We start from the raw sequence: 26,541 nt of genomic DNA on the forward strand, positions 1-26,541 counted from the left end.
AGTTGGTGCTCCAAAGAAATGAATTTTTCAGATAACTCACTCTTACCCATTTAAGCACCAACACTTACATTGTTTGGCATGGAGATTTCTTTTTTAAGTGGGAATCTTTCGATTTTTAAAAAGATTCAATTAAATATTATTTTGACTGATAATTATTGTGTTGTACAGCACTCAAGCTCCTAAACTATATGTCCCCAGGGTTCTTTTTTAAAAGTTGCTGGCTTTGAAGAGTTTTTCTTCTGATCCCCAGCTTTGGTGTGTCAGCTGTCAACTTTTGCTGGTATCAGTGTGAACCTGACTCAAACAGCCTCCAACTCCCTTCAAATTTGCTGCTACTTGCAAAACAAGTTTGTCAAAATTTTGCCTAAAACACAGGCTTTGAGAGGATCCTCAAATCTACATTTTGGTTGTTCCGTCTTCTATTTATTTCTTGAATCTCTTAAAGTTTGCAGTTACAAGTTCCAAACCAAGTTCTGGATAAATTACTGCTATACCCTGATAAAAGTCCTTACATTGTTTTCATATTTAAAACTGATAGTCAGAGATAGCTTTATTATTTATTCGCTCATCCAACAAGTATTAAGTACTTGTGTTGTGAAGTTGGTAAGTAATATTATGGTGAAAATAAAGAACTAAAAAGATTGCTAGTTTTGAACACATTCTAAAATAGAAAAACTCAGAAAAAACTTCTTAGCACTTAATAAAAACAGGGTTGTTGTGTGGGTTTTTTTAATATTAAACTACAAAACCTCAGTTTTTTACAATTTCTATAGCTTTAGACTTAAGAACTGAAGATTCAAGGGTTCTATTTAACCAAATATTTATTTTAGAGAGCTCTGAATAAGATTCCAAAATTTTATACCTTTTTTTCCTATTACACATTCCCATCTAGCCCTAAAGAAATCACTAGCAACATATGCTTTAGTTTTAACTGATACTCAAAATCTTGGTAACCATTTCAAACCATGGTAAGTTTATCTTCATTTTAATGTTGAGCAACAATAATTTGATAAAAAGTGTAAATTCAGGAAACTTCCTGTCCAAATTTTCATAAGTTCCTATATTTGGTGTGCAGAAAATTTTTTTTAAGTTTCAGGAGTAAGAGATGGTGTGGCCCTACAATATTTGCTTTATCTGCCACAATCATATTTTTAAAATTCCATTACCCATTTAAACCTAAGGCTAGGAAATGAGTCAAAGAGGAGTAGGGCTTAAAATTGGTCTCTGAGGATTAATTAAGACAACTGGTAAAAACCCCGGGTGTCAGCCTTACTTGTTTTAATGCTCTTGGAATCTCCTTTCTCATTCATTTTCTCCTCAGGGAGCACAAGTGACTTTTTCTGTATTTTATAATTTTATAACTGATTACTTGGTCACCTTTACTATGCAGACTGAACTGGAAATGGGCATTAGTTATGTGCCTGTAATCTGAGACAGTAAAATAATATTTCTAAGTGAAAAAAAGTTACTACCATTAAAAACTATTAATTACTACCATTAAAAACCTTTTCCAGCAATGCATTAACATTTCTTCAACATTAATTTTGGAACCTGCAGATGCTTTAAGCAGTACTATAGAGGCAGAGCATGGAGACCTAACTTTGAAAATAACAATACAGTATTATTTAAACTATTAGAGTAACCATTAAAGTTGGCTCTGACCTCATCAGCATACCATCTTGTCCCATGATATAAGTCTGATTCTAAATAAAAACAATTCAGAGAAAAATCCAAATGGTCTCTTGCTCTCTCTACAATTTACGCAAAGAAGCAAATGGCAAATACTGGACACACCTATCATAAGCAAAATCTCCACGAGGTACTATCCACACTACCGGTTTAAAAGAAAAATACAGACCTGGCTCAGGATATTTACAATTGGAGAGAGAAAATATGTTCCATAAAAGATACTAATATTAACCAATAGTAAAAATAAAAATAATTGAATTAAATTAAAAACTGATCATGAACATTTAACATTCTGAAAGCAGAAATGGAGGGCACTTAGTTCAAATGTAAACAAAATTCTTTTTGCCTATTTTAAATCTGGCAATCAAAATCAGCCAGAACTAAGGAGTTGAGCCAACAGCATCACCAAAGAAAAAACCGAAATTCTCAGGAGCAACTGGTATTGGACCATTCAAAACAAAGTCTTCCTGTGAGTGCTCATTAGGAGTTTCTCTCCTAAAATCTCCTTATCAAATTAAAAACCTGGCTATCAACTTTGCGGAAACCTAAGCTTCAGAGAAGCACTCTCGATACTTTTTTTTTCAAAGCACTTAAGGTCCATCCACGGAATAGGAGCTGGCGAGCACCGAGGAGGAATTGGCCTATTGTTCGGAGAACCGCAGGACCATCCGAACGCCACGGGGCGCGCGGGAGCTGGGGGTAGGCAAGGCTCAAACGCGGCACAGGTGTGCGTATGGGGGAGGGGGGACAGGTGTGCCCAGGGCCACAACTAAGGTTAGAGAGGCCCGACTTCAGATCCAGACGTCGACTGGATCTGAGGAAAAGAGTCATCCCTGAAGCTTAAACCACGGAGCATGGAGGGGGGCGGGCCTGGGAAAGGTCTTAAGGACTCCAAAGCCCACCCGGTTTGGCAGTGGGGGTGGTCGGAGAAGGCCGGGGCACTCAGGGTGTAAAGCCCGAGGATAAAAGAAAAGGCTCTCGAATCGAGGGGCCAGCGTAGAAATCTCTAAACAATGAACCACGCTGGGTCTGGGGTAAATGGCTAGGAGACCAGGGGTGTCGCGGAGGTGGGAAGAGGGTGGGAAAAGGGAAACAAAAGAGAAGCCCCCCAAGTGTGGGGCCCCGGTGGCGGCGGCGCCGGCGATTACCTGTGAGAGTTGACGGGGATTGGGGCAGCCGAAGAGCGCGGAGCTGGAGCTGAAGCTGATGGCTCCTCGGCGGCTGAGGACGTGCTGGGGGACCGGCCTGTCCAGGGGCAGCACCGGCAGCTGGTAGCATACTTCCATTGAATACGCCCGCCCTGCCCCCGCGCGGCGCCCGCCCAGCCGCGGCCGCCGGCCCCTGTGCTGGGAAGGGGCCGCGGCTCGGGGGCGCCGGGCCGAGGCGGGGGCAGGGAGGGCGGGCGCCGACCCCGGGAAGCCGCGCTCAAGCCTTCCCACCCCAACACTCCGCCCGGGCCGCCGGTGGGAAGACGCTGCGGCGGCCGCGGCGACAGTTACGAGGACCGGCGCGCGCCCGGCTCCGGGGTGCAAGCGGGGGCAGCGCAGGCAAAGTGGGAGAGGGAACCCTGCCGCCCCAGATCTCCTCGGCCGGGAGGAACGGGTCCGGGCAGAGCAGAGCAGGAGTGGAGCAAAGACAGAATAAAGCGGTGCAAGAAAAGACGGCTGGAGCCAGCGGCGAGACCCAGGTCGCACGGGCTTGGGACCAGCCACCAGCTCGGGCCGCCGCCACCGTCCTGCCCCTCCCCTCCCCCGGAGCCTGACTTCACTCCGCCGCCGGCGCGAGCCCGGCGTAATTCACACTTTGCAGCCGCGGACGGTGCGCCAACCACGGCCGCCGCCACCCTGACGTCACGACGCCGCGCCGCAGGCCCCGCGCCTCCGCAGCGCCCTGGGAGACGGGTTAGCGGCGGTGGGGGTGAACCGTCTCGCTCCGGTTCTGCACTCGGTCACTGTCCCCTCCCGCCACACACTGCCCCCCTTCCTCCTCTCCTACCAACCTCAACCCATAGCCCCCGCCCAGCTCTCCCTTATCTGCCCTCCACACAAGGCGCGTGCGCACGAGGCCCCACCGTTTGGGGACATTCCTCTTATCGTTAAACTCTTGCTTTCGAGCGCGCTGAGGGTGTGGGGTGGGCTCAACCTGTCTACAAGCAAGATTCGGGCCTTCTGACCCCAGAGACCCGAAGCACAGGGCGCAGTGGCAGCGCTCAGCCTTAACTGCGGGGTCACCGCTGTGCTTCCCTCCTTGAATTCCCATTCTTGGACTTCGCTGGGGACCGCTGCGGCAGTGACGTCAGCGGACCGCGCGGGCACCATCCTCCCCGCTACGTCACTGCCAGTCCCTTGGCGGGGCCCGGCTGGGGCTCTCCCCAGGCAGGTACGGGCCCCAGGGCTGTCCCGGGCCAAGGGGAGAAGAGAGGAGTCGAGAATGCTGGAGAGACGAGAGGGTGGAGGGGTGGTGGGGAAACACCGAGACCGAGAAAGAAGAAGTGAGAGTATGCACTGGAAAAAATGAGAAAGAAAGGATGATACTGAGAAGACAAAGGAAAAAAGGATCCTGCATGACCTTTTACCAAAACTGTTTTGGTTTGTTGGCTTTGATTTTTAGAAAGCAGAGAGAGTAAAGAGCTCTTGACCTGCTTTGTAAGTTGGATACGTCATTTGCAGGTTCATTTTGTCAAATTTCTCCCTAAACTGCAATCCATTGTTTCAAATGCATTCCAGCCCCTGGGATGTCGGCCTGAACAAGCTCTTTCCTGCTGGCAAAATTGTTGATTCGGCTCTGCTCTCAGGGCACCCACCCTTCCACTTATTTGCTATGACTAGCCACTGGCAAGATGGCAGATCATTACTGAGGATATCAGGTATCCACTGCTCATGGTTCCATAAATCAATAAAAGTCTGCAAGACTTTTTATCATCTTTCCACAGCATCTGTTTCTTTTACATCACTTAAAACTTTACCTCTTCCTTGGTTATTTCTCTACTTGTGTGCTACTATTAAAACAAATATAACTTCCACTGTGGTTTCATGGATATTGTCTTCACTAGATGGCAAGCTCCCCTTTAGTGCAACAACTGACCCAACTCCTCTTGGAAACCCTAATTACTCCCACAATATCTAGTAGATATATTGAGCATCTGCTGTATGCTTGGGATTAAGCTAAGCACTCTCTCTTGTTCTGACAAAAACCCCATGGGATAATACTAAGTTGAAATTAGGTTTAGGGAAACATAACTTGCCCTAGATCTTACTCAAAATAGTGGCAGAACTAACCTCAAATAATGTTTGAAATCTGTATACATTTAAACACCCAGAGATGGTATTTGTGTCATATAAAACTGTATATGCCAAATTACTGTCACATTTAATAACATTTAAGAGACTCCCTTCCATTAAATCATTTGATAAGATTCAGGGCACTAATTAAACAGTGCATCTCCCTTCAGCAGAGAGGGGAACTAACATTTACTATGCACCCACTGTGAGCCATGACAGGTATTCTACATACAATGTTTAACCCTTCACAATATTCACATACGTAAAATTTGATACCAATTCTACAGATGAGGAATCAGTTTCCAAGACCATAAGTCATTTGTGCCACTGAATTTTGTTCTGTGTGATTTCAGAACCATGCATTTCCACCACACCATGCAGTATCTCAAGATCAGAACTTCAACTGTTCTCAGTGTTCTTTACAGTATTGGGGAGCATATTAGGGTTCTCCAGAAATACAAAACCAATAGAAGATATGTGATATGTATATGTATGTATGTATGAATGTATATATGTGTATATGTATATATATATAGAGAGAGAGAGATTTGCTGTACACATGCCTCATCTAAGACAGAGAAGCTAGAGGAGCTGCAGGCCCTGCTCCTCCCCTAGCCAGTAAGGTGAGTCAGCAAATCATGTGTAAAATTACAGCAGTGTTTGGGACCTGGCATGGACCTACCAAGTGTAATGGCTGGTGCTTCACTTCCACTTCTCAAATCTTGTAAATTTCTATTGTTGCCAACCAAAACCCTAAAAAGAAGAGAATTCTGGGAAATGTAGTTCCAACTTAGCTAAGTTGATAGTGCAAAACCACCCCAGTCCAAACTCTTGTCAACTTGACCTCCAGAAACACTTTTTTAAATCATATTTAATTTTCAAATAAAGATCATAGTAAAATCATGCTTATGTCCATATGATGCAACTATCATACAGCCTGAGACAGCTCCCTCCCTCCCCAAAAGAGGATAGAGTCTTTGAATGATGTTCATCCCTCTTCTTGATAAGTCATATTATTCCTTTGATGTCCTGTAACTTAAACACTAAGATACAAAGTTAGCCACTATTAACACATCTTAGGGGAATGGGGGGGGGGGGGAGAAAATAATTGGTTAATACATACACAAATGTATTCATATCAAAATGAGGGGAAAATGTTCACAACTATTATAGTCCTTGTATCTGCAACTGGCAATGTAATCATAATGACTACTTGTAACTACTTTCTTTTTTTCCCCCAATACCAATTTAATATACCCTTTGCCTTCAGCAAGCATCTCAGCTGATAATAGTTTCTTCACTTATGTGGCAACCCATATTTTTATTCCTGAAAAATCTGGACCATTAGAGGTTCTACTTCTACTGGGTTGCTGTGTTTTTTTCCATTAACCTATATAACACAGTATGGGAATACTAAGAAGCACCCCCAAAGAATCTCCTGCATTCCAGGCATATTCCCATGTAACAGAAGCTCAAGATCAGCTTAACAGTCAAAATCGATCACTCTAGGCAGGAGAGTAACCCCCTTCTTTGCATGTTGGTTAAATAGCACAAGGCAGTCTCAATTTACAGACTAATTGAACTCTTGCTTTGTTCAAGAGTTCAAGATGTTCCTGGTGGAAGCATCCTTCCTTTGGAACTAAGACCTCTAGACAAGCAAACCCAAAGCTACAGTAATTGGAAACAAAATCTTGCATTTGATTGACTAGGGATAAAACAGGATCCACTTCCAGTCCCACCTCTTGATTCCTGAATCATGAATATATATTTAAACTTAGAACATATGCCGAAACTTGGAGGACATTACCCTAGCTACACAAGGTATTGTCACTCAGATAGATTATAGAGTCTTCTGAGGCCATTTCAATGCTACAACATGGATGAACCTTGAAAACATGCTAAGTGAAAGAAGCCAGATACAAAAGGCTACATAGTGTATGATTTCATTTTCATAAATTATCCAGAATAGGCAAACCATAAAGACAGAAAGCCAATTAATTGTTGCCAGGGACTGAGGAGAGGGAGGAATGGGGAGTGACTGCCTAATGGGTATGGGGTTTCCTTTTGGAGTGATGAAAGTTTTGGAACTGGATAGCGGTGATGACTGCACAACATTGTAAATGTACTTAATGCCATTGAAGTGTACAATTATAAATGGTTAAAATAGTAAATTTTTATCATAATAAAAAGAAAAGAAAGAGGGCCTTCAATCATCCTATCAAGCCAGCTATATCAGGATAATAAGCAACATAATACGACTAGTGAATTATATGAGCATGAACCCATTGCTGACTTTATTTGTTGTAAAATGGGTTTCCTGGTTAAAAGTAATGCTATATGGAATAACACAATGGTGAGTAAAACATTGCATAAATCTAACATACCTGGTGGTTTTGATAGAGCACTGTGTGTGGGGAAAGAAATTCATTTTCAGAAGAAGTATCTATTCAGTAATAAAAAAAGGACTGCCCATTCCATAATGAAAGTAGCCCAATTCAATGTACCTCGTGGATGGGAGACACTTCTAGGAAATGGAAGCTTAGTTGTGGACTCTGCTGTTAGCAAATTGGGCACTTAGCAATAGTAGTAGCCAGATTGGCCTTATTGAGTGGAAATCCATGTGCTGAACCCACATCTCACTTGTATCATGCCATCATGGCCACTTTGTTCATGAGTCTGTTGGTCAGGGCCAGGGATAAATGGGGGGAAAGGCTGACTAACATACATAGAATGTATCACTCATCCAACTGATTATTATGATCATCCTCTAATGAAATTTCTCTTTGGAATCACATGAGACACACTCTGCCCGTTCAATCTATCCACATATACCCCTTCCCCAGACCTCTGTCATCAATTTTCTGATCATGTTCCTTCCAAGTTCCAGACTATCCCGCCAGTAAGACACTGCCCATGAATCAGTATGATCCATACACCTAGCTATCTTTGTTTTCAGACAAAGTGAGCAACTAGGTGCATTGTTTTAAGTTTTCTCCCAATCATAGTATCTCCCTTCATCACCTTTAGGACTACCCAAAGAGTAGAAATAGTGCTGTAGCTATCTAGTTTCTGCACCATAGAATACAAAACTACTGTTAAGTCAGACCCAAATAGTTTTCTTCTGTCACTCAGCAGGACATAGGGGGCTAACAATAATGCCTTGGATGAAAGTTGAGAGGGAGGAGGCAATGTAGTAGTAGTAGAGATTATGGACAACTGGGACACTGTTCATACAATTTACTTGAGCCTTAAAAGACTTGCTTGAGGGGCACGTGGGAGGCTCAGTTGGTTAAGCCTCCAAATCTTGATTTTGGCTCGGGTCATGATCTCACAGTTCATAAATTTGAGCCCTGCAGTGGACTCTGTGCTGACCGCATGCACCCTGCTTGGAATTCTCTCTCTCCACCCTCCCCCTCTCATGCTCTCTCTCTCGCAAAATAAATAAACAAACATTAAAAAGAGAGAGAGACTTGCTTGACCCTGATCTCATACATGCCACTTCTACTTAATGATGGAGTACTCCTGGGCACAACCAACTTTATGGTTTGGTGTATCAGGATACCTTGAGTATATTATGAGCTACTCAGGTCACAAAGTAATTTGTTAGCTCATGGTCAAACGTTCAGTTTCTACTAGGGCCTGGTAGTAAGCCAAAACAATTTCTCAAAAAGGGAATAGTTATGTAAAGAAGAGGACATAACTTAGCTACAAAATCCTAAAAGCCCATATAAGATTCAATAATAGAAGATTATCAAAAGCTTCCTACAGTATCACTAACCTATCACAGATACTTCAGCATCATACCTGCTGGGTCACATGGCCCAAATGACAGAGAAGCTTATGTGGAGATATGGATTCCTTACATAGACTTTTCTTGTTCTGAGCTCCACCCAATATTTAATTTTTTGTATTGTGGTAAAATATGCATAACATAAAATTTACAATTTTAACATTTTTGGTATAGAAGTCAGTGGCATTAACTACACTCATGCTCTACAACCATCACCACTACTCATATCCAGAAAGTTTCATCATCCCAAACTGAAACTCTGTGCCTATTAAACAATAACTCACCCCTTCTTCCTCCATCAGTCCCTGGTAACCACTATTTCACTTTCTGTCTCTATGAATATGACTACTCTAGGTACCTTATAAAAGTAGAATCATACAGTATTCGTCCTATTGTGTCTGTCTTATTTCACTTAGCATAGTGTCTCCAAGGTTTATCCATGTTGTAGCATGTAACAGAATTTCACTCCTTTTTAAGACTGAGTAATATTTCATTATATGAATGTATTTAGACATGCAGTTTATCCATCTGTCAATAGACATTTGGGTTGTCCTACCTTTTGGGTGCTGTGAATAAAGCTGCTATGAACACGCGTGTATAAATATCTGTGTGAGTTCCTGATTTCAATTTCTTTTAGATATATATCTAGAAGTGCAATTGCTGGATCATATGGAAATTCTATATTTAATTTTGGGAGAAACAGGCATATGGTTTTCCACATCAACTGCACCATTTTATATTCCCATCCAGAATGCACAAAGGTTTCAACCTCACATTGTGGCCAACACATGTATCCTGTTTTTAGATAATAGCCATGCTAATGGATGTGAAGTGGTATCTTATTATGGGTTTGATTTGCATTTCCCTTATGATTAGTGATGTTAAGCATTTTTTCGTGTGCTTTTTGACCATTTTTATATTTTCATTGGAGAAAAGTCTATTCAAATCCTTTCCCCACGTAAAAAAAAAATTAATGTTTATTTTTGAGAGGGAGAGTGAAAGAGAGAGCAGGGGAGGGGAGGGGCAAAGAGAGAGAGGGAGACACAGAATACAAAGCGGGCTCCAGGCTCTGAGCTGTCAGCACAGAGCCCAACGCAGGGCCTGAACTCGTGAACAGTGAGATTATGACCTGAGCTAAAGTTGGACACTTAACGGACTGAGCCACCCAGGCACCCCTGGTGAGAAGTTTTGATTACTGATTCAATCTCCTTACTTGTTTTGTGTCTATTTAGATTTTTATTTCTTCAGGATTTAGTCTTGGTAGGTTTTCTATTGCCAGAAAATCTCCATTTCATGCAGGTTACCCAACTTGTGGGTGTACAATTGTTCATAGTATGCTTTTATAATCCTATTTATTTTTGTAGAATATGTTGTAATGTGTTCATTTTCAATTCTGACTTTAGTAATTTGAATCTTCTCTCTCTCTCTCTTTTTTTTTTTTTTAGCCATTCTAGCTAATGATTTGTCAATTTTGTTTTCAAAGTACCAAATCTTGGTTTAGTTGATTTTCTCTATTGCTTTTATATTCTCCATTTAATATATCTCTACTCTTTATTATTTATTTCTAGTAGCTTCAGGTTTCAGTTTGTTGTTCTTTCTTTGGTCCCTTAAGGTGTTAAGTACCTTACTGATTTGAGATCTCTTTTTTTAATATATCTATAAATTTCCCTTTTAGCACTGTTTTTGCTGCCAGCCATAAGTTTTGAAATGTTGTGTTTTTGTTTTCATGTGTCTCAAGATATTTTCTAATATTCTTTGTGATTTCTTCTTTGACCATTGATCATTTAGGTATGTATCATTTAATTTTCACGTACTTGTGAATTTTTCAATTTTCCTTCTGCTGTTGAATTCCAGTTTCATTTCACTGAAGTTGGAGAAGTTTCTTTGTAAAATATCAATATTTTTTACATTTATTAAGACTTGTTTTGTAGTCTAGCATTTGGTCTATCCTTGAGAATCTTTAATGTGCACTTGAGAAAAATGTGTATTCTACTGTTGTTTGCTGGAGTATTCTGCATGCTATGTATGTCTGTTAGGTCCAATTCATCTATATTATTGTTCAGTACACTACATCCCAAATTGTAACAATCTATTTTAAGTTTATACCAACCTAATAACAATCCCATACAGAAATTCTACTCTCTTACAGCTCTTCCTCCACTTTCTTATTGATGTCACAAATTACATCTTTGGATATAGTACACCTATTAACATAAATTAATAATTATTTTTTAGGCATTTGTCTTTTAAATCTTATAGAAAATGAAAGGTGGAGTTACAAACAAAAATTATAATAATATTGTTTTTTTTATATTTGTTCATATGTTTACCTTTACTGGAGATCTTTATATCTTAATTTGGCTTTGAGTTATGCTCTAGCATCCTTTCATTTCAACTTGAAGAGCATGAGTGAGGGAGGAGCAGAGAGAGAAAGAGAATTGCAAGCAGGCTTTGTGTTATCAGCATGTTATCAGCATCTCACGAACCTGTGAGATCATGACCTGAGCCAAAATCAAGATGGACACTTAACCAGCTGAGTCACCTGGGCACCAATTGAAGTTCTTTAAAACAAGCAGTTAGAACCCCAGACAAGTAACTTGCTCTCCTTTGTTTCAGCAAACAAGTGGATGGATTGAACCAAATGGTCTCTGGACATGGGTTAACCTGGCAGAGGTGAGGGTGGGGTTATAGTACCATATGAAAAGTAGCAGGATAAATGAGAATCTGTCTACCTGTTGACAGCCAAATTTTTATCCTAGAGGCAAGAGGACAGAAGATTCCTTTTTTAGAAAAGTGTACCCACCCTAGGAAAAAGCTTAAAGGTGCTATTGGCTTGGGGTCATCCAACCAAAGAAATGGGCCTACACATAATTTTAAGGTAAGTTTTACCCATGTGCATGGAGTTCATTATCAATATCCCATTCATAAATATGACAGAAAAATCAAGCACTACCAGAATTTGAATAAATCCCATTGCATGAGAGATAATAGAAACAAATAGAGAAGTAAACAAACAAGGGGAAACAGAAAAATACAGAGAACCCCCCTCCCTCCAAAACCAATAAAATCCTTAGAGAGATGAAAAGATATATAAGAATGGGATGATATAAAAAGGAGAAATGGGATAGTTCTTTAAAATTAAAACCTATGATAGCAAAAATTAAGGATTTATTGGATGGGTTAGAAAATAAAGTTGAAGATATCTTCCCAAAAGTAAAATGATTAATTAAAGATACAGATAATGTGAGAAAAGATATTAAAACTGGAATTCCAGTCAAGGGGGTCTAACATCCAAATAAGGATAATGTTAAAAAGAAAGAATTGAGAAAAATGTAGGAAAGAAATAATTCAAGAAAATTCAGCAGAACTGAAGGGCACACATTTCCAGATGGAAACAGTCCAGTTTGTAATTAGAATAATGAATAGAGAAAAGACCTCCACCAAGACATATAGTGAAATTTCAGCATAATGGGGACAAAAATAATAATTTAAAATCTTCCAGGGAGTAAAAATAAAAATAACTCATGTACAAAGGACTGTGGATCAGAATGGCAAAAGCCATCTCAGCAATGAATTAGAAGCTAGGAGATAATGATATAAAACCTTCAGAATTGTGAAGGAATTTGATTTCCCATCTAGGAATTTGTATACCTGGCCACACTATCAATTTAATATGATAGTAAAAATACAGATATTTTTCAGACATTGAAGAACTCAAGTGTTTCACTCCTACTATACCTTTTCTCAGGAAGTGATTATCACAGGATGTGCTCTAGCAAGAAGAGTGAAGAAACCCAGAAAGGGAAATATTGGGATCCAGCCAACAGGACCTTAAATACAGGAGAGAGAGAAAGAAAGCCTCAGAATGATAGTTCTTAGATCACAGCCACAGAAGATACCTAGAGAGAAACCAGGCCATATGGGAGCAGGATTATGGGGGCTCTGTGACGGAAGTGAAAGTAACAGATGTCCTGAAGAGGCTGAACACAGAGTGAGAAGCTCTGGCAGAATTTGGGAATAAATTTATTATTATTACATAGAATATTAAGGGGGTAAAAGAGATTCAATTACTCACACCATGAATAAAAAGTTGTAAAAGAAAATCAACTTAATTACTGTTCATTATATGGCCCTTTTATAAATAATAGTTACGTAGTCACAATAATACAAGCACTGAATATTCATTTAACAAAAATATAGTACTATAACTATACTGAGAAGTGGAAGAAGATGAAAAATGTGTATTTGGGTATTAGAAAGCCAAATTTCCATCTTCCACAGTAAGACATTAATAGGTAATAGCAAAAATTGAGATGTGAGTTAATACATGGAGTGAAATATCATAAGAAGCAGCTAAAAACTGACCATTTCTTGTGGCAGCAAAGCAGAAATTGGTAGATTATTGAGATGGAACAAGAGGCTGCTAGGTTTGTTATAACATAGTAGGACTACTGAACTCTAAAAACTATGTATAGGGGCACCTTGGTGGCTCAGTCGGTTAAGCGTCCGACTTTGGCTCAGGTCATAATCACGCAGTTTGTGAGTTCAAGCCCCACACAGGGCTCTGTGCTGACGGCTCCGAGCCTGGGGTCGGCTTCAGATACTGTGTTTCCCTTTCTCTGCCCCTCCCCTGCTCACACTCTGTGTATGTGTGTGTCTCTCTCTCAAATATAAACATTAAAAAAATATGTATATGTATTATGTTTCTCATTTAAAAAAGTACTCATTGTAGTGGGTTGGATTGTGTCCCCCCAAAATATGTTAAGTTCTAATACCTGGGACCTATGACTTTGTTTAAAAATAGGGTCTTTGCAGATCTAATCAAGTTAAATAAAGTCATATGAGATTAGGGTGGGCCCTATACCCCACAACTGGTGTCCTTTAAGAAGAGAGAGACTTGGAAGTGCAATACACACAGGGAAGAAAGCCATGTGAAGACAGAGACCATGGCTGGAGTGATATGTGTACAAGCCCAAACCCCAAGAGACAAACAACCCACCAGAGACGCATGAAACAAATTCTCTTCCAGAGCCTTCAGAGGGAGCATGGCATTGCCAACACCTTGATTTTGGGCTTCTAGCCTCCTGAGCTCTGAAAGAATAAGTTTCTGTTCTTTTAAGCCAATTTATGGTAATTTGTTACAGCAGCCCAAAGAAGCTAATACAATCATTTTACTCAATTTCTGAGTATCTGAATTAGAGCAGGAGATGTTCCACAGAGGGTCAATTCTTCTAAATTCATTTCCACACTTGAGGCTTCAAAACAACAACAACAACAACAACAACAACAACAACAACAACTAATCAAGTTAGCTGGGTTTTTTTTAGGGCACAGTATAAAACCCATCTGTTCAATTAAGGGATGTGGGAGGACTGGCAAATGTGAAACACAAATTTTGGTCTCTGGTTATAAATATTTAAGTGTATGCCTATTTGAAGTTTACTTTCTGTTTTTAAAAATGTCAGTTCTTTCCTGCTATCTCTGAAGAATAGTTACAAAGAACAAAGGCTTCTTTTCTTTACACTTCACACAGTAACAGTGTAAAATGTTGAATAGAATGAATATTACTCAGAAAAGCAAAATATTTTACAATATATCTAAAAATTGATCATTAAACATTTTTTCCAACTAACAACATTGTTATATGAAATAGTAACAGAATTAAAGAAAACACCTACATTATTTACATTTCCTACACTTTTGATTCCAGTGCCTTGTCTTGGGGTCCAATACCTTCTTTAATATAGTTCAAGTAATGAGATACTAATTTTTTTTAGGATAGTGAGCATGAGCAGGGCAGAGGGAAAGATAAAGAGTGAATCTTAAGAAAGAGAGAAAGATGAGAATCATGCTCAGCACGAGCCCAACATGGGGACTCCATCCCACGACCCTGGGATCATGACTTGAGCCAAAATCAAGAGTTGGATGCTCAACTGACTGAGCCGCCCAAGTGCCCCAGGGTGTGAAGATCTTAAAGCACTTGGTTCCAGGATGTTATGGGTTGAAATCCATCTGTTCCTCTTTCCCACCAACAAAAAAGATACAGTTGAGATCTTAACCCCCAGTACCACGGAATGTGAACTCATTTGGAAATAGAGTCATTGCAGATATAATTAGTTAAACTAAGATGAGGTCATACTGAATTAGCATGAGTATTTAATCCATTTTGACTATTGTCCTTACAACAAGACAGCCATATGAAGGCATAGACACAGGGAGAATACCTTGTAAAGATGGAGGCAGAGATTGGATTGATGCGTCTACAAGCCAAGGAACACCAAAAATTGCTACCTGTCAGCAGAAATTAAGAGACAGATTTCTTCTGAGATTCTTCCCCAGAACACTCAGAAGGAGCTAACCCTGCAGACACCTTGATATTGGACTTCTAGGCTCCAGAACTGTGAGAGAATAAATTTATTTTGTTTCAGGCCACCTAGTTTACACAGCATAACATGAAATTTATCATTAGCCACTCAGTTTGTGGAATTTGGACAGCAGCCTTAGGGAATGAATATTTAAGAATTTTATCAAAATTATGATAGCTGGCAAAGGGGAGTTCTTTAAAGATTTTTCAATTCCAGTTTTTTCATTCGTTTATCCACTAAATATTTCTTGACTGATTATTAACTTTTAAGCACTCTGTAGGCACTGGAAATAAAAAGAAAAAAAAGGGGACAGAGAAAGGTCCCCTGCCTTAATAAAGTGAAAATCCTAATGAAGTAAGAATAGAAAAAAACAGATACATAATGTAATATAACATAATATAAGCTAATGTTAGGTGTGCTATGAAGAAAAATAAAGGAGGGAAATATACTAGAAAGTGGGATACAGAGGTCAGGGAAGACCTCTTTGAGAAGATGACATTTGAGCAGAAGGCTGAATGAGGTAAGGAAGTAAGCTAGGCCAGGATTCGGGGTAGAGAAGTACTTTCTTGATAAGGGGAACCAGTACACATGTTCTGTGCATAAATGGAGTCAATGTAGAGGGAACTTACTGCCTGAGAAACAGGGAAGGGAGATCAGATCAGATCAATGTAGGCCCCTGTGGGCCTGGTTAAGGATTTGGATTTCATTCTAAATGTGATGGGATGCCACTGCAATGTTTTGTTTTGTTGGTTGCTTCTTTTGTTTAATCAGAGAAAAGATATTGTATGATTTATGTGTTTTGAAGATCTCTCCAGTTTCTCTGTAGACAATACTTTCTAGATGAAGAATGGAAGCAATGAAATCAGTTAAAAAGCTTTTAAATAGTCTGAAAGGGTGATGGAGGTGCCTTTGAGCATCTTTGGATGTGGCACTATGCAAATTTATACAGAACAAATTTATAGATAATCATCTAAGCCTAATGTCATTCCCTTTTCAAGTTCACAACCATAGCTTCTTGGGATTCTTCTACATCTCCTGAACCACTTTATTTAAAAAAAATTTTTTTTTAGTTTATTTATTTTGAGAGAGAGCGAGTGTGAGTGGGGGAGAGGCAGAGAGAGAGAATCCCAAACAGGCTCCACACTGACAGTGCAGAGCCTGATGTGGGGCTTGAACCCACGAACCCTGAGACCAGGACCTCAGCTGAAAATCAAGAGTTGGACACTTAACGGACTAAGCCACCCAGGCGCCCCAGTCCTGAACCACTTTAGACCAGAAACTAGTAAGGGGTTTCTGGATAAAGCAGTTAATATCCATTTGAAGGTCTTATTTACAGCTCAAAACTTAACTCTAAAGTTAAGGGATAAAAATAAGATTACTTTTGGAAGATCTCAGGATTAATTTTTTAGGTAAATAACTTACATAATATAATCAAAATTTTACAAGGTATAGCAAAATAAGTTAAATATATATGTACATATATATATTATCCATATCAAATCAATTTTTAAAATGCAACTAAATTCTTCTACTTATAGCATATAGGAATCTTAAAATTGTTGAAGAATTAGTAAATGTTCACAATTCTTAGAGTGGAAGGACTCAGCATTCAAAATTTAGTTAAACTGAAAGTGACATTGTGCTATAAGTGAAATAAATCAGACATAAAAGGACAAACACTATATGATTCCACTTATATGAGGTGCCTCGAATAGTGAAATTTACAGAGACGGAAAATAGAGTAGTTGCTACTAAGGACTGGAGGAAGAGAGGAATGGGGAGCTAGTATCTAATGAGTACAGAGTTTCTGTTTGATATGATGAAAATATTCTAGAAACGGTGACGGTTGCACAACACTGTGATTGTATTAAACGCCACTGAATTGTACACTAAAAAGTGGTTAAAATGGTAAATTTTATGTTAGGCATATTTTACCACAACAGAAAGGAACAAAGCATGTGCTATGACAGTTCATTGCTTTAGCCAACCAGTCTCCGAGCTCTAGAATAAATGTGTGGACACAAGTCACCACTCTCATTCTGAAGGCCCAACCCCTTCAATGTTCAGAGTGGATCTAGCTTCAGAAATAGGGCTTGATAGAGCATGGCGGTGGCATCCCATCACTGCAGGTAGCAGAGCCTGGGCTAATTCTAATTCTAATTCTCATTAGAATTCCTATTATGCATTTTTTTCCTCTACTGTTTTTCTGGAAAGTCTGGAAAAAAACTTTTCAGGTATTCTATGACATTTGCTTTCTCTTTTCATTTCAAATATTCTCATAGTTGACCAAGAAAGACTGAGTCATTCTCTGAGTTGAAATTTGCACACTGATGATTTTCCTTAATGCTTTCCATATGTTGATTTTTTAAAAACATTTATTACTGAGAGACAGAGAGAGACAGACTGTGAGCAGGGGAGGGGCAGAGAGAGAGGGAGACTCAGAATCCAAAGCACTCTCCAGGCTCTGAGCTGTCAGCACGGAGCCCGACACGGAGCTCGAACTCACGAATTCCAAGATCATGACCTGAGCCGATGTTGGCTGCTTAACCGACTGAACCACCCAGGCGCCCTTCCATATGTTGATTTTTAAATTCAGATTGGTCCAATTGTAGGTGACATGAATGTTGTCAATAGTGCCTAAAGACTTCATTGGCAACAACATGCCTTGACAACTCAGCTCTTGTACGTTTCCTGGTTTGAGCAATCTGTCCAAGCACAGCAGGCAAAATGCTGTAACTGCAATGTATCTGCTGGCAATGATGATAAACCACACACCTACAAGGCGACACCACAAGTAACACTGTAGTACACAGGTGGGAAGACAAGGAAACTGATAAATTGTAAAGCAAACACAAACATTAATACAAGATTTAAACCAAAAGAATGCTTTACTAAAAAAGCCCTCCTAACCAACAACCAAAAGCAATCAAAGGTCTTAAAAAATTATGGAACAAAGCCACAAGAAACAAGTTGCTCTTACTTTAGTCAAAGTTTAGTCACACGAAAGAGATAACTGGAGAAATGTTTTTCTTTATCTGTGGAGAGTTTCATTTGCCAAATAATCCTCAGATGGCCTTCCTTCCTTCAGTGCATCATGTTTAAGTGAAATCACAAAGACTGCCAGATTTATAACAAATGCAGTGATGATGGACATTCACAATGAAGTAGGAACAAAAATGTTTGCACATGCATGAATAAAAGTTATCAATGAAGAAACAAACATATCACTCATTCTGGAAAACAAGTGACCAGAAATGGCAGTGGGGGGAACAGCCCTGGCTTCTGCAAAACCCACATAACACTGGAGTCTGTGGAATTACTCATATCATCAAAGCTTTTACTCTAGCATCTTAAACTTCTTTTTAAAAATATTTATTTATTTAGAGAGAAAGAGAGGGAGAGAGAGAAGGAGGGAGGGAGGGAGGGAGAGAGAGAGAGAAAGAGAGAGAATCCCAAGCAGACTCTGCACTTCCAGTGCAGAGCCTGACAAGGGGCTCAAACTCACAAACCGTGAGATCTTGACCTGAGCCAAAATCAAGAGTCGGACACTTAACCAACTGAGCCACCCCGGTGCCTCTAGCATCTTAAACTTCTATTCTCACAGGTGCCTTGCCCTTTCATCTCCATGTATGTGCTCATCCTGTTACCTCTGAATTGAACACCCGCTTCTCCCCTCCCAGTCTCTAGGCTCCCCAAGTTGAAATCCCACATATCATATGACCCTATATAAATCTTCATTCTCAGTAAAGTCTTTCCTGAACAACTCAGCTGGAAGCAATCTCTCTCTTATCAAGTCCAGTGAGACCATCTGCACTACTCTTAAGGCATTCCCTCTCTGCAAGGTACTACATTTACCTATGTACATATATGATCTCTCTGGACTCCTAAACACAGGTGTTCTCCAAAGATCTCTACTGGACCCTCTTCTCTTGTCAGTCTTCATTACATCCATATCCACACATATCCACACATACACCTCCATATTAACAATTTAATATGGTTCACAGTCTCTTCTGTGAACATGACTCCAAAATCTTTAGTCCTATGGTTCTTTCAAGTTTCAGTCCCTCATTTCTCACTGCTTGCACCTAGTTGCCCCTTTAAATCCCACACTCATTAAGTCTACAGTGGAAATTATCATCTTCCTGCCCAACTTTCTTCCTCTGTTCTCCTTATGTTAACAACACTAGTGCCTCCCTGGTCATTTGGGTGCAAAATCCCTCATCCATCCTCCCTGCCCATATCCAGTCAGTTACAAACTCCTGTCAGTTTCATTTTGCTAATACTGCTGTCGTTTCAACCCTTTCTTCTCACCCAGTTCCCTTTCTTCCAACTTCCAATGACTATCTTACCTAGTCCACCACTGTTAGCCACAGTATCCAGAAGGATGTCTTATCTAACGTGGAAAATCAGTAACTACATATTGGAAGAATGAATAATTCTCCCCAGCCAATGCCTCTGCTCATACAATTCTCTTATCTAGGAATGTTCTTGTACCATGTTGCCAATATCTACGCCATTATTCACAGTACAACTCAATTGTTTTACCCTCCATGAACTTTTCCAAAAAAGGAAAAATTCAGGTTTCTGAAATACTCAGAATTCTTGGCTGCAAACAGCAATAGCCAACTTTGAATATTTTAAAGAAAAAGAGCAACAAAAATGGTTTATTGAGTGATATGATGGAGACTCAGAATGGTTGGGAGACCAAAAAACAGGCAGGTCATGTAATCTGTAGGCTAATCAGAAGGAATTTGCAAGGATGCCGCCACCTTTATTGTCACCACACCCTACTGCTGATGGATCTAGGAGCCAATACAATCTCCTAACCATCCTTCATCTTTCATCACCTGCTTAGGATCAAAGTCCTACGTGGGCACATACATTTGGCTAATCCTAGGTTATGTGCCCAGAAGGTTTGAGGACACAGGACACCCGACGCCTTGACTTTTATAGGAGGTTGCAAAACTGCCTCTTCCAAAGACTCTTATAATGGGAGAGTCCCAGTATTTTTAAAATACAGATACTAGGTAGTAAAACAAAGCAACAAATGTCCACTATCATGTCCAATGGCCTTGTCCTGTGGCCATGTCCTAACTCTTCTACAGGAAGGCAGAATTCATGTCTGGCTCATTTTTGTATCCACTGCAGTCCCTAGAAAAAGCTCCTTGCACTTCTAGTTGAGAACATTCTCTTCTATTAACTTTATCGTAACTATCTTGACTTAAAGTTTCTTGTGTAAACTGCTCCATGCCACTTTAAATTTTTCAGATTTTAAAAATTTCTGATGTTTTCTGCAAAAGCTTGATAAATATCTGTCAAATAAAGGAATGAATGATGACCCTTTTAAAGCACAGAAGCCACGGTGTCTTACACACATTCTTTCACTCACGTTTCACTACATTCTTACAGCTTTTTTCCACTATAGTATTTAACACATTTAAGAAAGCACTTAAAGCTAATAAAACATTCAAATTATGTTGTTGAAAGGAATACCTACCATTCCTCACTTAACCATAAATCTTTATTATTTGTTCTCATTTCCAGAGTCTAAGCAACTTTATAAATTTTCCTCACATCAAATTTCCATTTAATGCACTAGATAGCTAGCAGTAAAAAAAACAAAACAAAACAAAAAAGCAAAAAAAAAAAAAAACCAGTCTTTTTCTTCAGCTGCGTCATGCTTCACTTAATTTCCCACTTCTCCTTGTTGTAGGTGTCTCTAATTACCTTTTTGTATCTTCTTTGTTTTCAAGTTTAAACAACCCACAACACCTTTAAAATTTTCAGATTTGTTAAATTTCTGATTTATTTTTTAAAAGTTTGTCTTTTCTAGAATATTCTATGCTATTTCTGAGCAGCAGCCATTTCCTGGGTTCACTGAGTAACCAGAACACACAGAATATTTGTTGGACGAGTTGATTAATAAGACAGGAAAAGTACATCTTAAGGACTTAAAGGGATGCCTGCATCAAACACATAAATGGTAGCAATTAGATCCATGCCATCGTCATCAAAACGGTGTAGTGCAGGGGTTCTCAGAGCATGGTCCTCAGACCCCAGGGTGTCCTGGAGACCCTCCTGGGGGAGATCCAGAAGCTCAAAACTATTTTGGTATGAATACAAAGATGATATTTGCCTTTTCCACTGCGTTGATAATTGCAATGATGTTGTGGAAAAAAATGGTCAGCAAAACTGCTGGTGCCTGAGCACAGAGCAAACGGCACTACTGGCCATTGCATTCTTCATGGCTACGCACTTACTTCAAAAAAATGCCAATTTCAGCTTCTGCATGTCACTGAAGTAAAAATTATTATTCTCATGATATCTCAACCCCTGAGACCACATCTTCTTCATATTCTGTGTGATGAAATGAGCCGTGTGCATAAAGTGCTTGTGCTACGTGCTGAAGTCTGCTGGATGTCCCAAGGCAAAAGACTTCTGCCATCGTTTGCGTTGTCAACTAAAGTAGCTGATTTTTTCATGAAAACACCGTTTTACTTGAAAGTATGACTGATAGACAAACTCTGCTTATCATGACTTGGGTATTTGACAGACGTTTTCTTTAAATGAAGTAAATGAGCCGGTCACTTCAAGGAAAACAACTGACAGTACTTGTCGTCAGTGATAAATTTCAAACTTTCAAGTGAATATTACAGTTCATCCACTACCATGAGCTAATTCTTAAAGATTTTTCTGATGATACCAGTGGTGCTATTAATGGATGTACTTTCGTATATTATGTAATGAAATGTGCCAACATTTGGATAATCCGCATACAGAATGAACCAGTATTTTCTAAATGACTAATGCATGATTTACAAAAGCATACAATGGTGAAATGATCCATCCATTCAGAGTTCAAGCTGGTCCAGTGGATTTTAATGTAACAGGGTATGGAAAGTACTATGTAATATTAAACAGTGTGTAAACACATGACCATAACAAATGCATTTTGTAAACTGACAAATATTTAAGTTAGTTTTTTTGAGAGAGAGAGAGAGACAGAGAGAGAGCAAGAGCCCATGCAAGAGTGTGTGAATGGGAGAGGGACAGAGAGAGAGAATCCCAAGCAGGCTCTGCACTCAGAGTGGAGCCCTTCTCAGGGCTTGATCCCATGACCCTGGGATCATGACCTGCGCTGAAACCAAGAGTCAAATGCTCAACCGAGTGAGCCACCCAGGCACCCCATAAGTTAATCTGAAATAATGAGAAAATCTAAGACTTATTAGTTTTTTTTCTATAAAATTGCTTTCATTCATGATTTTTAAATTATACCAAATTCCTTACTGTTTAGGATTTTTTGGGGGTGTTCTGATAATTACCCTAAAGTGTTTTATATATTGAATTCCCTTTGAAATTTACATAAATTTATACACATCATTTGCACTGAGATTATTAAAAAGTTTTCCCTGAAAGTCCACCATATATACCAATTGTACATTTGTAAATCTGTTATTACTGTGAGCCCTCTTTGGAAATATTTATGCTTTGTTCTTTCCTTTCATTAACATATGAGAAAAAAACAAAGAAATGAACCAGGGTCTACATGACTCTTGCAATCTCACAGTCCTTTGATTTTCTTCCTTGTCCCTTCCAAATAGCAAATATTCCTTTGGACATTTCTGAAACTCTTCTAAAGCCTTGCTCACTTTTATGTGACAGAGGATGTTGTGAAAAGAAAACAAAACCAAACAAAACAGTGGATAGAAATCAGCAGTTCTGAGTCCCAGTGTTTTCACTAACCAATCGTGTAGTTTTAAATTTTCTCATGTGTCCAGGGGCACTTGGGTGGCTCAGTTGGTTAAATGTCTGACTCTCGATTTCGGCTCAGGTCATGATCTCACAATCATGAGATCAAGCCCCACACTGGGCTCTGTGCTGACAGTGAGGAGCCTTCTTGGGATTCTTTCTCCATCTCTCTCTGCTCCTCCACTCCTCATACGCGCATGCTCTCTCTCTCAAAATAAACATTAAAAAAATTTCCTATGTATCCAGCCCTAAATTTCCTCATCTGTAAAATAAAATTGCAGAAATTATCTTTTTAAGTCTTCTTCTAGCCTTAAGAATTTCCTAAAATCTATAATCAAAATCCAGAGTATGTCCAGCATCCCTTAGCAAAAAGTAGTTATAAGTCTTGAAAATATTCATTATGATTCTTCCTTCCCATCTTTTTTCTTGCTCCTGCCTAAGGATTGCTGCCTCTTCTATGTTATTCAGATGAGAGCTTCTAACTTCCCAGCAATATCTTGGGTCTGCTCTCTTGACTTCCCCTCTTGACTTAGAGGAGTCATCTGCTCCAAAACTATTTTCAGAGAACAGTCCTTGTGAGGCAAGATAGCTCAAGTTTGATTATTCACATAATATAGTTAACCCACTTCTTGAAGTCATTTCTATGTTAAGTGCTTTGTAAACATCTAATTTATTTCTTACAAGCACCCACTGAGGTAAGTATTTTTATTCACATTTTACACACGAGAGAACAGCCTCAAAGAGGCTTAGTGAATTGTCCAAGACTATGTAGGGCTATTTTCTCTAACATTATCTAAATTAGACATAAAAGATTCTAACAATACTTGCCAGCTTTCTAAGCTAGGCTGCTTAGAAACGCATGTCTAGTTATCATATTTTGACCTTGTAGTATACAATTCTGTCCAAAAGATACTCATAAGATCTGAATTACAAACTAAACTGTTTTCCCTTTTGCTTCAAGGAAAGAGTCGCAGTATTGCTGACAATCATCATTAAGATTACTATGCCTTGGGGTCTCAGTCAGTTGAGTGTCTGACTTCAGCTCAGGTCATGATCTCATGGTTCATGAGTTCGAACCCCACATTGAGCTCTCTGCTGTCAGCACAGAGCCTGCTTCAGATCCTCTGTCCCCCTCTCTCCTTGCCCTTCACTGGCTTGTGCTCTCTCTCTCTCTCCAAAATAAACATAAAAAAAAAAAAGATTACTATGGCAGATCATAGCATGTATTTTCATCAGACTGCCTATAACTCTAAATTCCAGTAAAGCAATGAAGATTGATATATTATATATATTGTCTTTCAAAATGGAACCTTCTAAAAAATGACACAACAAAAGTCTCAAGAGTAACTTATACCCTTGGGAACCCACTTCACTTGCTGATGTGCCAGGCCCATGTTCTGGTAAGTAGCCTTCAACATAAAGGTTTTTTACAAAGAGGGTTTTGTTTTGTTTTTGGTGGGAAACTGTTATAGTTTCTGTTCTCTGCTTCAAGAATACACTTTATTTTGGTTTTGTGATTTTTACTTTCCTGATTTCATTTACATTTGCCCAGTTAAGATGTTTTTGGCATCCACTTCATTTAAAAATATTATTATGCACTGGAAATGGCATTTGAATTATTTGGGCATATTGCTTTTGAAATAGAATTCAATGCCAAAAATTTAATCATGCTGGTGGAAAATAAAAAGCCACTGAATTGTCCCTTCTATTAACAACCAACCTTAAATAAATTATTAGCCCAAGGAAAAGCAAATTGTCATTCATCAAAAGTTAGGATGTTTCAAGTTGCAAGAAGATAATTCTATGAAAGAGAATCTGTTGACTATTGTGTGCATAGATATTGCTTTTTCAGGATCTGTGCCGCAGCAACTTCTTTCCAAGGACCTTTTCCACGAAGCTAATCAGTCCTCAATTGTTTTGTCATCATCTTCTTATTTCTCTCCTTCAGTAACTTCCCTTTTCCCTGGCCCATAGGTGATTTATTTCCTCACTTACTTTTTCTCTATTTTTTTTCTTTCCCCGAGGCCCCTTCTTACTGTCCTTCCCTCAAGTTTTCTTCCACATTTATCAATGCCAAAAACCTCTCATTCTTTTTCTCACACGTTCATCTCCTTAACTCAAAAATTAGAGTGTCCAGAATAATGATACATAATGTTTGGTTGGAGATGCATATAGATAGAAATATTTGAAACATTTAGCTTTTATTTTATTACTTATTACTCTCTACAAGAATCAATACAAGCAACCACTATGGAAAGCAGTATAGAGGTCCCTCAAAAAATTAAAAATAAAACTACCATATGATCCAGCAATTCTACTTCTGGGTACTTGTCCAAAGAAAACACTAATTTGAAAAGATATATGCACCCCCATGTTCATACAGCCTTATACACAACAGCTGAGACACAGAAGCAACCTTGGTGTCCATCAACGATGAATAAATAAAGAAAATGTGGTATATGTATATACAATGGAATATTGGTCAGTCATAAAAAGAATGAAATCTTGACATGATTTCCCCTCCAGAGGTGGGGTTTTTGGGGGCATGAGAAATGGGTGAAGGTGAACAAAGAGTAAAAATTTCCAATTATAGGGGGACCTGGGGGGCTCAGTCAGTTAAGCATCTGACTTCAGCTCAGGTCATGATCTCATAGTTTGTGAGTTCAAGCCCCGTGTCAGGCTCTGTGCTGACAGCTCAGAGCCTGGAGCCTGTTTCAGATTCTGTGTCTCCCTCTCTCTCTGACCCTTCCGCTATTCATGCTCTGTCTCTCTCTCAAAAATAAATAAACATAAAAAAATTAAAAAAATTTTTCCAATTATAAAATAAATAAGTCCTGGGGATGCGAGTGACTATGGTGACAGCATTGTGACTATAGCTATATGCTGTATATGCCACATAGCATAGTGATGTTATGTATAATGCTGTCTTGTTATATTTGATAGTTGTTAAAGAGTAATCTTAAAAGTTCTCATCACAAGAAAAAAAAATTTGTAAGTATGTGTGGTGACAGAGGTTAACTAGATTTATTGTGGTGATCATTTTGCAATATATACAAATATCGAATTATTATGTTGTATGCCTGAAATGGATATAATATTATATGTTAATTATACCTCAATAAAAAAAGAGTCAATACAGGGTAAAGTTAGATGGGACAAATGCCAGTTTTAAGAACAGTTTCTTCCTGTAACAGACTTTAACTGCTAACATAGCCACAGCATTAACCCAGTTTTCTGGTCCCTTAGAAAAGAGCTAGTGGGGCACCTGTGGCTCAGTCAGTTAGGCATCCGACTTCAGCTCAGGTCATGGTCTCGCTCATGGTTCATGAATTCCAGCCCCACATCGGGCCCTCTGCTGTAAGAGGGGAGTCCACCTTGGATCCTCTGTCCCTCTCTCTCTGCCCCTCCCCCACTCATGTGTTCTCCCTCAACCTCTCTCTCCCAAAAATAAATAAAACATTTAAAAAATTATATAAAAAAAGAAAAAAGCTAGCTAGCTAGATGATAATAAATAGAAAGGAAGGAAGACAGGAGTAGGGAAAGAGAAAATACAGAAAGAAAGAAAAAGAAAAAAAGGAAATGTGAAAGTGGTGCTGTTCTAAGTAGATCATCTTAAGAAGAGGTTAAACTATGAGAAATGTTCTAGAAACAGGTAAGACTTGGG

The 26,541-nt window shown here is 39.3% G+C and overlaps 1 protein-coding gene across 3 annotated transcripts in view; it reads right to left on the bottom strand.

The window, feature by feature from the left end:
• The window catches only part of PDE7A (phosphodiesterase 7A), a 271,768-nt gene that overhangs the window by 120,662 nt on the left and 124,565 nt on the right, over window positions 1-26,541 (bottom strand). Inside the window, exon 1 of one of the 3 annotated variants that reach the window (XM_047842853.1) lies at window positions 2,838-3,118. The exons of 1 other annotated variant lie outside the window; for it this stretch is intronic. In XM_047842853.1, the coding sequence (XP_047698809.1) occupies window positions 2,838-2,975 (138 nt within the window). In that variant the 5' untranslated portion in view covers window positions 2,976-3,118. Of the gene's footprint in view, window positions 1-2,837; window positions 3,119-26,541 lie in introns of those variants that run through there. One more of the 3 variants, XM_047842855.1, reaches the window with a different exon arrangement.

Source organism: Prionailurus viverrinus, chromosome F2, assembly GCF_022837055.1.
Source record: "Prionailurus viverrinus isolate Anna chromosome F2, UM_Priviv_1.0, whole genome shotgun sequence".
Lineage (NCBI taxonomy): Eukaryota > Metazoa > Chordata > Mammalia > Carnivora > Felidae > Prionailurus > Prionailurus viverrinus.